Here is an 18,197-nt window from a genome sequence, read left to right as displayed (position 1 = left end):
AGGAAGAGGCAGAGGTAGGGGAAGGCGGCCGGAAAGAGCTGTGTGTAGTCTGCGTAACACCAGGTGGGCCAGGTAGATGTTGAAGAGCCATGGCGATGGGATAGATCCCTGAGGGACGCTACGGTGGAGAGTGAGGGGGGAGTGATGCCTAGGGTATCACAGGGACAGTTTATGAGAATGGAGAGGTTGACAGTGTCAAAAGCAGAGGAAAGATTGAGGAGGAGAGAAGGAGTCTCTGGTATTCAGGAAAGCAGTTTCAGTGACTCTGGTTGCCCTGAAACCGGACTTGTGGTCATGGAGGCAGACATCCATTTTGGTGTGGAGGGTCAGTTGGGATATCACCAGCTTCTCCATGAGTTTTCCGAATAAAGGGGTGGTAGATAGGTCAATGGATAGCCGGACAAGAGCGGTCAGCAGATGCCTTTTTTTTTAGGAGAGTGTGCACAAGAGAGTGCTTGAGGAGTTGAGGTAAAGAGCCTGTGGCAAGAGTGGTTGGGTAGATCACAGAGAGGTCAGGATGTTAGGAGTTTTGGAGGAAATGTGGGAGGCCCGTGCAGAACATAAGGCCTGGGAGGGAGAAGACTGCGGTAGGATTGGCAAATTCCTTGCAGATTTTAGTTCAGCAGTGTTATTTCAGGCTCCAGAGATGCGAGTTTGGACATGAGCTCTTTTCTTGAAGCAGATGGAAAGACAGAATTGCCTTTGGAGTGGCAGGCCAGTTTTTCAAGGGATGAGCTAGATGTCTGCAATTCAGCTCTGCTGCTTTGCACTTTAGTTTCAAAGCAGCTAAGTCAGAGTCATACCAAGAGTTGCATTTGGGGGGCAGGCTTCATACGGATCCTCGTGACAGGGGCAAGGATGTCCAGGGTGTTAGTGATTGCGAGATGGAGGTTAGTTAGGACAGAGTCAAGTAGAGTCCAAAGAGGAGGGCGGGGGAGGGATGAAGGAGTGAAGCAAAGGCAGCAACTGACACACGCTTCATCGGTCGAATGACAGAAGAATGGCAGTGCGGGGGGGAAGGAGACTTGAGAGGTCAAAGAAGGAAGATTGGAGAACGTGGTCGGACCAGGAGAGAGGGGTAGTGAGGGGATTGGAAAGAGCGATGTTGGTTGAGATGAGAGCATCCAGGGTGTGCTCTGCAGAGTGGGTTGGGCCAGAGGGGAGGATAGTGAAGGAGAGTGTTGCAGAGGTCACGGAAGAGAACAGTGGCCACATCAGGGGATTTGAGATGGATGTTGCAGTCCCCAAGGAAGAAGATAGGTTTGTGGAAGGAGGCAAGAAGAGAGGAGGAGAGGTTGGCCGATTCAGAGAGTAAGAGGGAGGTAAGGACTTTGTCTGTAGATGGTAGCGAGAGAAAAAGAGAAAGAAGGGGAGACATGCAGACTAGGCTTTCAAAAGAAGAATAGGATTGAGTGGGGAGGATGGAGGCAGGAACCCGCTCAGGGAAGATCAGAGCCACTTCACCACCAGATCGGGATGGTCTGGGGTTGGATATGATCTTGTAGTAGTCAAGAAGAAGTGACAAAAGCAGTGATGGAGCTAGCCTTGAACCATGCCTCGGTGAGGGCGAGGATGTCAAGGCCAAGGTCCTCAAGGAGGTGACAGATGTCAGAGGAGTGTTAGTGGCAGAGTGAGAATTTAAAGTAGATAAGTCAAGATTTGCAAGGGGGTTACAGGGTTGCAGAGCTACCCCTGGGGGGTATGTGGGGTATGAAGGAAAGAAGGAGATGCTGGGAAGTTGAAGAGGGAAGGAAGAGGTTTGTTCAGAAGGAGAGGGTTGGGCTGCGAGCCCTGGGCCACGATAGTACCATTGTGATAGACATGAATGGTTCATTTGGAAGATGCAAAGAGAGGCAAGAGCACTTCCCATCTAGTACCACCAGTAATGGATGAGGAGGAGAAAAGGGAGAGGACAGAGACCATATGGGTGGCCCATCGGTTAGTTGAAGGAACAGCAAAGAGGATGTCAGTGATAGTCTTTCTGGAGGAAGCATTGATGTAGGTTTCTACAATGGACAGAATAGGGATGGATTCTATGAGTTCCTTTTTTATAGTTTCTTCCTTCCAGACCTTGTGAGAGAGGGAAGGTAGGAGATGGAGAAACAGTTAGCAAAGATAGGGCAGTCGGAGAGCACCAAGGGGGAAGGGAACAAGAGGGGGGGGGTCAGAGGATGGCAGGGGGAGGAGTGAGGGGAGGGTCAGAGGCACTATGCAACAATAGGATCGCACCAGGTGGCTAAATCAGACAGAAAATATGTGCGCTGCAAGTGCCCAAATTTACAGATCAATGACAAGTTTGTAAACGTACCTACACTCTAATTATGCAGAAAAGCACTCTAAAGCATACAAAACAAAATTACTGCGCAGATGGAAGTAGAGAGTATAGTAAAGGTAAGGTATTGATCTTCTTTTGGAGTAGGGAGGTTAGAGAGCAGTAGATGAGCAGACTTTACGAGGCATAACATCTAGGTGACACTGTTGGTGCTAAATTAGAAGTTACAGATGGGCAGTGGGGAAAGGAGCAGGCAACAGTTTCAACAGGGATAGTGCCAAGGTAGGAGGATGGAGAAATGTGCTTAATGGCTGCTTATCAGGGCAAGTGGAAATCCTTAGGAACCCTTTAGGGGAGATATTAAGGTAGTTACAGGAGAGTTGCTCATCCAGCTTCAGACAGGCGCCTTAGTGATGGGCCTTGGCGAGGGGGCCGGTATTTGCCTGTCGACTACCAGGATTGGCTTCTTGTAAGTGAGGCTGCCCAATCAAAGGGGTGACTGGCCAGGCAATGCAAGAGCTCCCCTACACAAGGAGGCGACGGCCATCTTGGAATACATTTTGGTCCAAAGTAAAACAGATAGCCAACCGGCTATAACAGGGTTGTGCACCTTAATGAATAGTGCCGCACACTTGCACTGCACCAGACGAAATGAAAAACCACATTTTGCTAAATGTAGAAGGTGCAGAGAGCTTGCGCTTGAAAATTCCTTTTTTTTTTCTTTTTTGCAAAAAACTCTCTGCAAAGCCCAACAGGGCTTACCTTTGTTGATGGGAATGGCCACGCTGCTCCTGCAGCATTCGGCTATGGTAGGGGGCTGGAGCTGGCCCACGAGGCTTCCCTCCTGCCTGGGGTGAAGAAATGGCTTGGCCACTTGGTGAGAGAGGTTTCACTAGCACCTCCTCCGTTGTGCTCTTCTGGAAATGTATGAATGAATTTCTGTTTGTGGTGGACAGGCATTTCATTTTTTATAAAACCCAGGATGCATTGCATTCTTTACCATGGAACTCTGACGTGCGTAAGCCGCCCAGTGGGACGGACCAAGAGGTCTCAGCCAATAGCACACACTTACCAATTGCTCATCAGTCTCCACATCCCAATGATGCAAAGAGTTGGGAATTTTAAATTCATGGTTTTTATTTTATTTATATAAAAATACTCAAAATATTTACAACAAATAAATATTATTTCCACCAAGACAAATAAATTACACTCAATGTTTGAAAAAACGGGACCTTGAAAATGCTTGACACAGCGCCAGAGCTGCGTGAGTTATACACACTGTGCGAATAAGGAGGAAAAACACTGGCGTGGCATGTGAAACCAGGCTGGACATTTTGGCTAGAAAGCGGTGCAGCTCCCAGGCACCCGTGAGTAATACGTGATACTACATGCCCTCTCAAGGAGGGGGTGGTCCTCAGAAAAAAAAGGTTTACCTTTAATAAAGCCAAGACATTCAGTGTGATGCATTAACAGGAGCCTGCTACTGCAGCAGGCTAGGGGTGTCCGTTTCCGAGCAACAATCGGGGATATTTTGGGGCGGATCAAGGGAGTTTTTAAACACAGTTTGCACGCGAAACAGTATTTTTTCTGGTCCCACAATTCGTTCATTTGCACAAGAGGTGCAAGACCAGACAACACCGGCAGTAAAAGAGAGCTCAGATTGGTCTGTCTGGAGGCGGTAACCCAACCCTACCAATTGGATATCCCACACCTTACATGCAGATTTCCTTCAGCTGCACTCCAATAAAAACACCCTTAACCGAGACCTTGTAGTTTGACCCTCCACCCACCCCCCATTCAGCCTTTAAGGAAGTGATTGCCACAGACTCCTGAACTCTGTAGGTGGATGAAACCCAAGGCAAACTGTGATCTTGCAGGCGATGCAGGGCAGCGCTGGGGCAGCAAATGAATCCTGTCCGGCTGCCACTGCAAAGCTCATGCCCTGGAATGATTATCAAAAGGACCGCTCCCCAACTTCCGGGGTGCTACATAAATGCAGCCTAACCAAAAGGCGTAGACAGGGTAGGGCCTGGCCGAGCAAGGCCACCCAGAAACTGCAAATGCAGCTCTGTGTGGGTACTTACAGATGCTAATGTCACTGCGGGGGGCCCAACCACATTAGCTTCAGGCCCCACTTGTTAGACAATCCTGCTATGCCTCTGGGCCTATGATGTACTTGGAGCCTCCACCTTCATGCGCTTCTTTGCACAGTCACTCAGTTTCCCCCAAAGCTCCATCATGCCCCCTTCCCACCCCCTCCACACAAAAGCAGAGCAAACAATCTCAGACAGCAGAGTCATTAGACCCAGCCCAGTTCCCTCGCAGCCATCCAGGTGGCAGCCCTGGATGAACAGACATGTTACATGGAATTTACAGATGCATCCATTTTGTTCTCAGATATGTGAACCACTCACATTCCCCACTTTCCAGATGACAGGACACTTCCATTGTGTGTGTGTGTGAGATGCCTATATTCCAATTCCACGTTCAACTTGGCAAACAGCGAGGGTTCCAGCAATGCACAGCTGAAATGGGGCACTGCGTTGGTAGTGGGGTCATATAACAAGATGGGAAATGTAGCCCCTCCATTTACAGATTTGGACAGGGGTCAGCGTGGGCTAGGAACACTAGGAAGCAATCGAAAAGAGGTCAAAGTGTGAATCACTCGGAGAACTGGCGAGCCCCCAAAGAAAGGCAAATTTACTCTGAGGGACGCATGTATGATGGCCAAGGAACCCCCAAAAGCATGCCAAATGAACAAACGCATGAGCAACTCTTGGGGATAACCAAGAGGGAACCCCCAAGTAACCAACAACGACATTCCATAGTCTCTGAGGGAACACCAAACAGCCCCTGAGGAATTCCCAAGAAAGATCCGGGGGACCACATAAAGGAACTCCTAAGGCATGGTGAATGCTTGTGGAAGTCTTGAGGGATGCCGGAATGTAGGCTGCACCAGGGGCGTACAGTCTTTGAAGGGCATTCTCTGAAATGAAGAAACATAGGCCTTCACCGAAAGCGCTGGAAAGATTTAATGGTTTGGCTATTTCATATAATGCTGCTGCTCCTGGAAGGCCCTAAACTCTTTAGGATATGCTGCTGAATGCCCCAAAACAGGCAAGTCCGACCCTGCCTAGAGAGCTACCGAAACACAAGGGGTGAAGGCGGAAGGGCTTCACTTGGGGGTGGGCTGGAAGAGGGGACTGGGAGGAGAAGGAGGCAGGCAACGGTCACAGAAGTCAGTAGGCAATGTATGCCAGAACCACTTCCCTTGTGCACAAGTGACCTGAAAGTGAGCTAGGATATGCATTACCCCTTCAGTCGCTACAAGCTTTGGAACCAGCCTCACAATAGCAATGTTCCAGGCAAGCACCAAACCTGACCATCCGCCTTCATTACCTGCTGCACCCACACTCTGCACGCAGCCGACAGAAGGAGCAGACGCAGGACCGACCACCACAAGCAGGAGCACAAGCAACGGCCATTACAACCTTTAGGACAGAAAGAGGTCTTCTACCCAACCCCATCCTCCCTTAACCAGTGGAAAGCGTATGGTGCAAGGGGGAGCCATCCCATGGACCCAGTTTGCACAATTTGCATTTTTGTTTTAGATAGAAGCAAATTTGCACTCAACCAAATCTGCCTCAGCCTATAGATGCGCCAGGGTGCTGCAAGCGTAGACGTCTGACTGCAAACAGCCGAACTGCTTCTTATGGTCATGCAACAGCTGACCGGAAAAGTAGCTGAAAGCCAACGCAATGGGGTCATTGCAAAAATGGATTGGAAGAGTAAAGAGCTGAACACTTTTTCCCTGCCACAGTCTTTCCCCACCAGAAGGACACAACACGACAGTCATGCTCGTTTGGTCACAAAGCGTCATCAAGAACCGAGCTCCCCCACCCTCCCACCCACCCAGTGTTGCAGTATCGAGGCCATTTACAAGAGGTCCACATTGCCTCACTGCTTAGAATTCAATGGTCCCTGGGGTCTCCGTCCAACTCCATGAAACCAATACTGTAGCATAAGCTCCTGAACCCTTCCAGGGAGTGCTGGAAAGAGTCCGGAAAATGTACATTTTTTTTACGGGTTTTCACATCCCGCCTGCTTTGGCCCTTGTTCAGCTCCGTCCAACAAGCCCTTCAGGGGCCACAGGAGCAGCTGCGTCTTCGCAATACCATCCAACACTTTGCTGGAAGGCATGAGGTAGCTTTATCCGTGCAAACTTCTGATGCTGTACACATGATCACCCACGTCAGACAGAGGACTCCTCAGGGTTGGAGTCTGGCAGGGCCTGCCGCTGCTTGAGTTTCCATCGCAGCTCCTCCGCCAGGTCTGTGTAATCCGGCCGCTCCTCGGAAGTACCCAGGTTAAGTCTGATGTAGCCGTTGCTGGAGGAGCCTCGAATGTTTCCCAGGCTTATGCGGTTGGGCGACGGCAACGCGGCTGTAGGCATGGGCTGATTGGGGATGCCATTAGCCGGTGGCGAGGGCGAGCTGCCTCCATTCTGGCACACTGCGTGCCCGGGCACAATCTTCAGTGACCCATCAGAGTAGTAGTAGCTGGCCGGATCCCAGAGCTTCTCGTCCGAATCCGAGGTAGTGCTGGGGATGAACTTTGGGCTTTTGGGGTCCTTGGGTAGCTCAATGGGGTACACCAGGGTGCTCTCCTTGGGCCCTTTGGAGGTCTCAGATTTTAGTCTATGCCTCAGGTAGACGACAAGAAGGAGCAGCAGCAAGCACAGAGCCCCCAGTGCAATCACCAGCATCCAAACCAACCCCATGGTGTCCAAAGGAGCCCGAGCCGGCAGTGTGACTGCTGGCCCGGCCACTACGCTCAGGTGATAGCCTTCCACAAGCAGCCGGGTGTCCTGCTCCTCCGACACACACCAGTAAGATCCACTGTGCCTGCTGTCGGCACTGCGGATGACCAAAGCCCTCAGGGCAGTATCATACCACATCAAGTCGCGGTCCAGCGTCAGCTCCTTGCCATTGAATGTCCACCGCGCCTGAGCCAAGTTGGAGGTGAGTTCGCAGGGGAGTGCCACAATACTGCCACCCATCGCTGTAAGGTTCTTGGGCAGAGGTTTAGCTATTTGTGCAGAAATGAGAGAAAAAAGAAAACAGATTGAGACCCAGTAGTGACACTCCTGCTGTAAAGATCTTAGAGCGAACACATTGCATTTTTAGTCTACTTGTGCATTCTGCCCACTGAAAACGGCTGCACCCAATCTATTGTGTACTTGAACTAGTGGGGCATGCTGGCCTACAGCAACATGGTGCGGCTAGGCCTTGTCCCTCCACCGCCTTTACGTTGTGCCCCACGCAGACTTCAGACTACTAATGCCTTAAGGACCTCAGCATATCATAATTTCACTGAACGTGCCATGGCATGGACAAAACCAGGCTTGCTTCAACACCGCCTCCATACACACATGCAATCAAGTAATACTGCAGCACTCCGAGACCTGCTGTTAAGGGATGCATTACTGGAAGGAGACTAGCTCAGCGGCAACGTGCACGCCTTGGAAACACAGGTTCGATCCCCGTGTCCGCACTTAAAAACCTCTGGGTATTAAGCGCGTTATAAATACGCAACTAAGACATATTCCTGTAACAGCGCCTCGATAGCCTCCGGCTGTGTGAGCGCTTTAAAAATGCAAAAAATAAATGTGTGCTACCACACACTAACCTGGTTTTGGAGCACGAATGTTGCAGCGTGCTGTATCAGAGTCTAGGATATCTTGGACCAAATGAAACCTGCATGGAGAACACAACACAGATGATGAGATAGCAAGCAAGGGGCTATACACATTTTTTTTCAAAATAAAACTGAAAACGAACTTGCAAGATCAGTAACAGCAAAAACAGACATTAACACAGGCATTCAACTAGAGACGGTGCGACCGACTAGGTAGTCAGAAACCATCCCATAGCCAGAGCCTCCAACTAAAGTCACAATACAGCCAAAGACAACCTTCAGGCGAAAATGTAGCCAGAGGCCACCTGTAGGTCATTTAGAAGCAGCCACAGCGCCCCTCGGCCCCCTTTCCCACAGGCCATGTCCTCAAACTTCACCTTTGTAGAGACAAACTCACAGCCAGGGCCTTCCAGCTCCAGCCACAGAATGAGACCCATCACAAGTCATAAGTCATCCCGAGATCACACTGCAGCCAGAAGTGAGCCACAGGGACCAGAACTATAGCCAGAAAACACCAACCAGTCATTCTACAGCGAGCTGCATACCCCATTCCACACTTCATCCATAGATCCTCTGCACCCAAAATCATATTAAACAAAAAATAATCCTTGCTCTTCCCCCAACCCATTAATTTTGAAGGCCGGCACAAGTGTGGCAAGATTCCCCTACGATCGTAGCCCTATCCAAAGCAACGCACCCATTTCTCCCGGTCCGCTATTCCCACAAATATTTACTCCGCTTACCCATCATGCTCCTGAGCCTTTAGGCAGCGGCTGAGGTTCTGGCTCCAACCACAGTATGGGTCTTTAGATAAGATGCAGTCCGCACAAGAGCGGTACTTACTGCAGTCAGCCAGTGGGAGCTGGATCACTGCAGAGTGAGAGCCAGCGTAGATCATATTCTGCAATGAAGAAGAAAGAAACATGATCAGAACAGAGAACGAACATCAATGCAAGCGAGGCAACAATGGCTCATCAGAACAAGAGGGAGAGAAGAAGTGGGAATCGGCAATACATGGCAGCTAGAGAAGAGGACCCATCAAATTGAGAGCGCACCATAAATGACGTCAAAGACAACATGTTCCACCAGGGCATGCTAAAAATTCCATCAGCATTTCCCAGTAAAGAAAGATGCACTAAATGAATTCCATCAGGCACCCCATGAACTACAATTCCAGCCGGTCCCCATAAAATTCCATTGGTACTCCCAAAAATTAGCCCAAGCACCCTGTGAATTCCTTCAAGTGTCCCCTGAGCAGCTGTGCCCCTCTCACCCCACAATTTCCTGCACTAGTTCAATACCTTAGACTGGGAGATGAGCAGACTCTGCACAGGCTGCGACTGGTCAAAAACCTGCAGATCCTCGATCACATGAACACGCGTGCCTAGGTTCACCGCCTTGCTCACCCAGCCATCCCCTGCAAAAAAAAGTAAAGAATTTCAGTACCTACAAACACAGGATTTGGGCTGGGTGGGGTAAACGGCAAGCAGGATAAACACAAAGCACTGAAACTACAGACCAGGGACAATGAACAATGATCAAGAGTGAGGTAGAGTGACCAAAGATGACAGGCGAGGCGAAGAGCACAAAGGCCTTTCGCAACACAAAAAGGGGAGCCAGCCGCTGCACTATTTATTTGCCAGCCATACACAGAAAAACTGTGATTGTAAGTACAACCAATTAAGCAATTTCATACCTTCCTGGTGCTTCAGCAGAATACACAGGCACGTGGTGGCTAGTGCCTAAGTTGAAAGTGGCGATAAGTGTGGGAGACGCACATAGATGATGGCCAAAGAACTGGGGATACCAATGACGGGCAAATCACTGAGAACTACCCTGCCAAGACACTCATTACTTACACCTAACACTAATTTTGCTGCGTAATGTAGGTCACAGAATCATAACAGTAGTGAAGAATCTATGCTGCTATGTAGGTTATTGGGGTATTACCCATAAATGCAGTTGTAGTCAATGTCCCACTGGTGAATTAAAATTAGCCGATGGTTAGCACTAGTGAATATATGCACCAAGCTATCAAGCATCCCCTTAAAAGTGCTTGCCTTCGGACAGCAGGGGACTGAGGCAGCGCAGAATCAACATTTTTTCTGAATGGTAAGGGCCATGTAGAATCATGGTGTCTTTCTAACATCCAGTGTGGATCAAATAGTTTTGCTCGTTGGCTTCATCCCCCCAGAAAGAAAACAGGGAGCTCAATGAAGTCAGTTATACGACAATCAAAAAGTACCATGTGCATAAATGATGGGTGGTGACATATGTGACGAATCAAAGGTATTCGTCCCTTCTCTCCAAGGGTGAGCATCCCCCATTGAGGCTAGGAAGGAGAGCCCAGCCCCCTGCCCCCAGAGGACAAGGACTTCAGTTCCTGCGAGGAACTCCTTATGCCACACAGCATAGTAGCATGTATGGGACTATCTGCTACAAAGACTAATGTAACATCTGCATATTTGGCTGTAGGTCATGTTGAAACCAACCAGCCGGAAAAAGGAAAGGAGAATGTCTTGTTAAGAGGAGACATACTTAACTGAGATGAGTGCATTATCATGGAAAAGCAGAGGGTAGTGTATGCAGGTGAACCCCCAACGTCCCCCTGAAGTGTTCATGCCTTGGAGAGGTGGACCTGAAACGAGCAACGGAGCCCACGGCTTTCGAAGAGGTGCAGAACGCCAGAGTGATATGCTGGAGGCCCGGCCCGACAACCCAACAACGGAGGAGCCGTTGTGAAACAGGAAAGCAAAGTACTGTGTCAGGTGGTGGCAAGACCATATCCATATGGTGGTGGGCAGGACGCCCGACGAAACACGCTGAGACAATCAGAGAAGGCAAGTGGGAGAGCAAACAGTTCCCGGTATACCCCTGTATACGGCAGAAGGGAAGCCTGTAATGGGAGAGAGCGACGAATGCGCGGAACAAGAAAGGCACTATTGAAGAGGAACACCCGAGCGAATGCCATGGCCTGCAACATTCCCCGAAATACAGGTAACGGGTACAACGGGAGAAGCGGGAGGATGCTGATGCAGCAGAACATGATACAGATGTCTGGTATCCGATATATACATCGGAAGTCGAAACATTTCTACATGAAGGTACAAAGATGGAGCTTGCTGCCAGCCTGGAGACAAGATTTATATGCAAATATTGTGTTTAGGGCTTTCTGTAAGCAATTTGTACAGATAGGAGCTAAAGCCCCACATGCACCAAGTAAAGTACATAAAATAGGAAAGTCCATTTGGAGAGGTGTGGGGAGATAGTTTACACAAAGCAGAAATTCCCTGTACACTAAAATATTCCCATATAAGGGAGTGCATTTTTCTAAATAAATGCCCTTCTGGCATCTCGGGCAACCCAATATATTCTTGTGGTAGATTAAAGTATGCAAAAGAAAAGAGGTGATGGCTGGAAGGTTTGGAATTAATCCTAACCTCCGATATAGCTCTGGGCAACCCTCGAGGCCATCGTTCTTCAGCCTGCCAAGCCATTACAGAAGGAGGAAAACCATATGCAGATCAGGCTTGATCCCGCCCCAGAGGTCCAGATTAATTCCAAACATTTCCCAGAGCAATGCCAGAGGTCGGGATTAATTCCAAACCTTCCAGCCATCACCTTGTCTAGGGCTAGGTAGGACATTTTTAAAAGTTCCGGATATTCGGCCTCAGGTGAGGAATCCTGCCAACAATGCTCATCGGGTGCCCCAAGGAGGATCTCTACAGCAGGGGTACACCAACTGTTGAACGGGACGTCTGAAACATGATCGCCTCCCCGGTGCTGGAGCAACTGTGGTTGTAATCTGGTTGACCACTTTCACGGGAAAGTCAACAGGCTAGTTAGCAGTAGGTGAGTAAAAACAAACATGCACAGATGTCTTTGACCAATTAATAAAAAGGGTATTCTGGAGCAAGCCGCCATGGGTATCTAGTTGCAGTTTCCGCATTTTCTGTTGTCTCGTTTGAAACACAGATGCCACAGTTGGAATGTCCTACAGCACGCATAGGTTGAGCCCCTGTCAATGTGTCCATGTGCGCAAGTCTTCAATGCTATGACTTCATGCGTCTTATGGTCTCCTTTTTGTGGTATTCATTCTGCCTGCATTCACACGGTCCTCTGTGTAGCTCAGTGGAACAATGAGGTATATATAAATACTCCAAATCATAGAATAGCTTTGTGTAATCACTGTATGTGTCAGTGCTATCCCGTCTTGCTCCCCCAAAGCGTCTACTACAACTGGTTGATGCATCTGTCCTAGCATCTCACTCACCCGCAAGGTCCCAACCTGGGATGTGCCACTCCGCTATACATACGTATGGATAGTGTTCCTTGCTGAAGCTCTTCTCTGTCCAAATACATACAAATGTCACAAAGTACATATGAGTCACATATGCCCCACTTGACTTACACCAACTGAGAGTCCAGTCATTCCAGGTCGGTCATATTCTTAGTTGGGTGCACAGTCACGGGGTGGGTCACATGCAGCTCCTTGTAAATCTTGGATCCCCCGCCTCCCCATCAAAAATTCGACTTCCTCTTTGACAAATTTTACAAACTGTGTTGAAGCCAAATCTGGATGGCCCACAATATGCCCTCAGAGATCATGACCCCTTAAATTGCCCAGGTTATCAGTATAGTTTTCTTTCATGGCTCTCTACAGAAGATTGTTTCCCCTCCATCCCTTTCTACAGCGAGTCCCGGTCGATTTGGAATCATGATGCACTGCTATCCCCCCGCCCCAGAGAAGGACGACGACCATCTAAGGTGTAGCCCTCATTGAAACATCTCACCCACACATACACTCTAGCCTCTCCTTCCTCTGCTAATCCCTATGTAGAGACAAGGTCTATATGTTATTGCAAGGTAAACTACCTCAAAATCTGAGAAAGTACCGAGACGAAGAAGAACATCAAGAACATAGCTACCCCAAGCACCGGGACGAGGTGGGACACGGGAGCAATGAAGAACAATGCCAAGAAGGAACTGCAGTGGTACAGATATCCGTGGAGGCGTGGTCCCGCTTGCGCGATAAAGGACAAATAAGAACTGCCCGATGAAGAAACGCAGCCAACTAGGACGAGAGACCGCAAAGCCTGGGAAGCAAGAAGGAGATGCAGAGAAGGCCAGGGAACAGTCGAGAGCAATCCGCTCCCAGAGTCAAGAGGACAACAGGGCTTTGATGGCAACCAGACTGTTTGAGCAACTCTTCAATGCTATGACTTCTTGTGTCTTATGGTCTTTTCGTGGTATTCATTCTGCCTGCATTCACACGGGTCCTCTGTGTAGCTCAGTGGGACATGATGTATATATAAATATTCCAAATCATAGAATAGCTTTGTGTAATCCCCTTAGAAGAACCTCAATATCATCATTATGCTCATTGCTGTGTTCGGGTTCTTTTCACTTGAGCGCCAAGAAGCCCTGTTCCATAAGCGATCCTTGCAGACATAAACATTGCCGACATTTATTCCATAGCAGGGCACACCGTAGTGGCCTCCGTACACAGAGGCCTGTCTGCAGGGCGTAGTGTGCCCACACCTGGGGTATACCGGAAAACATGCTGAACCATACCACCAAGGTTCTTGCGCTCCGATATAGTGAGCAACTGCTAGGTTTCACATTAAAACAAGATTTATACAGTCTCTGGGACATTGCATTCCTCCAAAAACCATGACACCGAACTGGGTGACTATAGCAAAACACAAGAGGTGATAGCTGGAAGGTTTAGAATGAATCTTAACGTCTGGCATTGCTCTGGGCAACCCTCCAGGCCATTGTTCTTCGCCTGCCAAGCCATTACAGAAGGGGACAGGCCATATGCAAATCAGGCTTGGTCCGTCCCCAAAAGGGAAGTCCAGTCCAAATTGCCAAATCCCATCCCTTCAGCACTCGACCACAAGCATCTCCAGACATGTTTCGGCCTTCAGTGAGAAATAGCTTGGGTCACCGGGCCCAGCAGGCACAGGACCCATGTCTGGGGATGCTTGTGGTCACGTGCAGAAGGCATGTGACCTAGCAGTTCGGGCTGGACTGCCCCTTTGGGCGTAGGGCCAAGCTTGATTTGCATGCATCTTTACCCTTTCTGTAATGACTTGGAAGGCAAAGAAAATGGTCTGGGGTGTTGTCCAAAGCAATTGCAAGAGGTTTAATGTTAATTCTAAACCTTCCAGGCATCACCTCTGTGGTTGCCCAAAGCAATTGCAAGAGGTTTAAGATGAATTCTAAACCTTCCAGGCATCACCTCTGTTTTGCAACAAAACAGGGTGGACAGAACACCATAAACAAAGAACTCTGAAGATGCTGAGCATTGTGGTGAATCTGCTTGGAGACAGTCTGGAAACTTTCAAACTTTTTCTTGATCCGGCCACTAGATGGCAGGATTACGCAAAACATACGAATCTATAACAGAATAATACTTTCAAAAACACAATACACAACCATAAGTGCATACCAGGATTCATGGGGTGCCAGTCTGGTTTAATTTATTCAGTGTGGGCCGGCTCAGACAGTCAGGCATGCAGCCCTTGAACCTGCTCGGACCAGACACCACTGCTCCTCAGACCACCCCTGCAGCCTCACCTGAGCCGATGAACAGGACCTCGTAGAGCTCTCCATCCAGTGCCCGCACACGATGTACTGCCAGCTGGCTGAAGTTGGCATCCTTGCGCACTAGTAGGGGCCGGTTGTGGTGCGGCAGCACAAGCCCATCCATTAAAGGGTGCTTCTTGGCAAAGTTCAGGGTCATGTCGGGTAAGTCCTGGGAGCTGTTCATCAGGTTCCGCCGGTGCTCAGCCGTGATGCACTGTCAAGATGAAAGGGAAAATCAGAGGGCGCCAGAGAGGAGCACTGTCTAGTTCGGGGCTAAGGGGGCATTGCTTTATCAGGGGCACCGTGCATCAGGGAATGGTGGAGAAATGGCCGTCTGGATCTGCAGGCACTCCCGGGGCAAAGAGCACTTACTGGTGGCAGCATGCCACTGGTAACCAAGTACTGTGAACTCAAAGGCATCTTGCATAGGTGTTCACCGGGTGCCATTCCATAAGGAGTCTCGGAGGAAGCCGGGGCTCCTGCCAGGAAGTCAAGTGGTTTGGTGTTGTAGGAGGTGCAGTGCAACTAGGGGTCGTTGCAGTCATGGGGCGGGTCATGAGGTGGCATGATACATTGGGTGGCACGGGCTACTCTGGGTGTGGTGCTACAATATGCAGCCAGCCGACGCTAGCCGACTTGAGTCACCATGCACACAAGATGTTGAGGAAAGGCCACAAGGAGGCCGCGAGCATGCATGGAGTGTAGATTCTATTTCAGGACACAAGGCTTCATATTATGTAAACTATATTTACTACTTGACACCAAAGCAGCAAAGAAACAAGAAACAAACTTCCAGCAAAGAAAGAGGATGTTACCTTAGAGGAAAGGGTTGGGTGTTGCCAGGGCATGACCTGTACTCAATTTTGGTTTGGGGTAAGCCCTTAAGTTATGCTAACAAGCAAAACCTTATTTATTTATTTATTTGAACAAAACTTGTTTTTCTTGCTTCTTTGCTGCTGGGGTGTCAAGTAGTAAAGATAGTTTGCATAATACTCGCCTTCTTTAATAGAATCTAAACCCCCTCCCTTGTTAGTGAGGGAAATCATTAATTGTGCACCCTATAACACAGCGTGGCTGTCTGAAGTGAGCAGTACGGATAAGCAGGAGGGGTCGGGGTGGGTGTGTGTGTAAAGCCCTGTGCATAAGACTTACCGCCCCTGGCCTTGGACTGGGCACCTGGTCCGAATACCTTGACCACTTCTGAGCCTGTTCCCGGTACTCCTTATAGGGTCCATCGAAGACCTTCTGTAAATCCTCTATACGGTACCGGCACACCGCAGACACACTGACGCCCCCCCTGCAGGACAAATAAGGGGGTGATGAGACCAGGCGGACACTGATAAAGAAAGCATCGCACTGCAGGAAGTGTGGCACCCCTTGGCATGAGACCTACGCGGCAAGGAAGTCTAGCCTCATAGCCCTCACGTTAAACAAAGCAGGATAAATTGGTAGCCAAACAAAAAATGAAAAGAAAACCAGAACAATCGTCCCTCCTCACTGTCACGGAAACGACGCGGCTCAGGAAATGACAACACGCGCCTCCGCCTCCCCCACGCCTATGACTGGGACTCGCCCCGTGTGAGGAGAGGGGCTGGGTAGAGCGCGCCTTACCATCGGGCCTGGAACACGCCATAGAAGCTGGTGCCGTTGGCACCGTTGGAGCCATCCTCGCTCAGCGTGAACACAGCCTGGATATGGTTGAAGTGCAGCTGCTGCTCGGGATCGGAGCAGACGAGACGGGCCTTCAGGAAGGTGGTCCACTTCTTCTGCAGGATGCGGGCACCACCGACGTCTCCCTGCGCGGAAAGAGACACCGAGGGTCAGCTGCACTCTGCACTCAGGCTTTCCCCCATCCTCGAGAGCCAGCAGCACACGGACAGGAGGGAGCGAGTGATACAATGCAAGCCTTTAGAAATAGTGCCATATGCAGCCAGGCACGGGCGCTGTATGAGGGAACTAAGTGGAAATGTGTAGGTGGTTCTGTACACTTGAGAGATGGTGAACGTGAGCGGGAATGAACGACTAATTGGGACCGAGGAGTCCTGCCAGTCACACTGCGCAATATTTGGAGATTAAATGGTAGGAGCTGATGGGATAGGGCACAACACGTGTGGGCTTTAGGACAAAGGGAACAACTTTCAATGGAGTTAGTGTTGGGAGGATGTTCTCATAACTTGTTTTAAAGACTTGCTGACATGGTTATTCTTCCAAGCACCGGGTTTGCCCTCAGGAGTTTTAAATGCTAATGTTCTTCAGGCTACGGTGGACGATGTGCAGATCGGACTGTCAGGTGAAGGGATCTCATGAACTATCACGCGAGAGCTGGTCCCTTATCACTGGGCCATTGTGGCAAGTTGACTGAACTCCCCATCCTTTTATGGGGTCAACCGATCTACGAGAGAAGGATGATGAATGCAGACATGGCGAGGGTGTGAAGTCTTCAGGTTGCGGGAATATCGAAATATGAGCAGACATTTGGCCATAAAGCAAACTCTGAGGTGCTCCAACTATTGACAATTTGCACCAAGCAGGACTATGCATATGGGGGCTAAATGTACAGAGGGGGTGGGGTGTTTAAATACTTGGGGAGTAAAAGGTCCCTAATGTCTTACCAAATTCTAGAAGCAGAAAAGCATGTAAGCACTTCCTTAAGTGTAGCTCTGAATAGATTTGTCTGAGGGTGGAGGGGCAACAGTACCAAGATTCCCCACTTTCTCTTCTGGGAAAGTGCTAGAGAAGGGCAGAGGGGGGATTTTGGACTTCCAGATCAGACAATCCTCAAAGCACTCGTTTTAAATAAAGCCGATTTAGTGATACAAGTATCAGTGGCGGAGGGGAATGACCAGAGTAGGAAGATTTTGAAGTACACTTGGGGAGGCCCTTTACGCCTGGCACCATGTACTCTACGGATCGTACATCCCCTCCGATAAGAAATACCAGGAAATTCTTGAGAAGCTGGCTAATGGAAAATGGTCAAGACACTGCCCTGCATACCAAACGGTTCAACTTGGGATAACCTTAGCCTCCAAATTAACCAAAAAACTATTTTGTAAGTGGCTAATTTCTGCAATGATCCTGAATGTGGAAGAGGTTTGGAAGACTGCCTTAGAATTCCTTTCAATTAAGTTGAGGGCAAAGTTTGTGACCAATTTACCGGCCTTCAGAAGATCTTCTCGCCCAAACGGTTTATTGGAAAAGGTTGCAAAGGTGCTGGAATACATTATCCTTGTTGTAGCAAACCTCTGTAGACGGTTTAGACTGGCGTCTCATCACACCTCAATGTTTCTACATTTTATGCAGAAGGGAGAAAGGTAAGAGAGGGTTGGTAGGTTTGTAGATTAGCCATGGATCAATGACCTAGCACAGGATATTCCCATGGGAGCATGGAAGAGATCCCGTCACATACTAAGTAGACCTAATCCTGACACACAATGCAGAAAACAGGTTACCACTTCACATGGCCATCGGGCGAAACGCATCAGCGAAGACCAACGGATGCTGGGGATATGGGTAGATGGGCAGGTATGCTGGGCCCCTTGCTATGTTAATGTAGTGGGGTGACAGGCTTTTGGAAAGACGTCCAGGATAGAGTAGATGTGGTAATGATCAAGAAAGTGAAGAGAAAGGGACTGTC

At 49.2% G+C, this 18,197-nt stretch overlaps 1 protein-coding gene across 1 annotated transcript in view; it reads right to left on the bottom strand.

The window, feature by feature from the left end:
• Nucleotides 1–3,391: 3,391 nt before the first annotated feature.
• SEMA4C (semaphorin 4C) overlaps nt 3,392–18,197 on the bottom strand; it is a 74,752-nt gene continuing 59,946 nt past the window's right edge. The window contains exons 9-15 of the mRNA XM_069619066.1: nt 16,175–16,359; nt 15,716–15,860; nt 14,555–14,777; nt 9,274–9,389; nt 8,716–8,873; nt 7,964–8,031; nt 3,392–7,363 (exon numbers count right to left, since the gene is read on the bottom strand). Coding sequence (XP_069475167.1) covers nt 6,528–7,363; nt 7,964–8,031; nt 8,716–8,873; nt 9,274–9,389; nt 14,555–14,777; nt 15,716–15,860; nt 16,175–16,359 — 1,731 coding nt within the window. The 3' untranslated portion in view covers nt 3,392–6,527. The remainder of the gene's footprint in view (nt 7,364–7,963; nt 8,032–8,715; nt 8,874–9,273; nt 9,390–14,554; nt 14,778–15,715; nt 15,861–16,174; nt 16,360–18,197) is intronic.

This window comes from Ambystoma mexicanum, chromosome 10, assembly GCF_040938575.1.
Source record: "Ambystoma mexicanum isolate Mex_15411 chromosome 10, UKY_AmexF1_1, whole genome shotgun sequence".
Classification (NCBI taxonomy): Eukaryota; Metazoa; Chordata; class Amphibia; order Caudata; family Ambystomatidae; genus Ambystoma; species Ambystoma mexicanum.
This window is presented reverse-complemented; position numbering and strand designations above follow the sequence as displayed.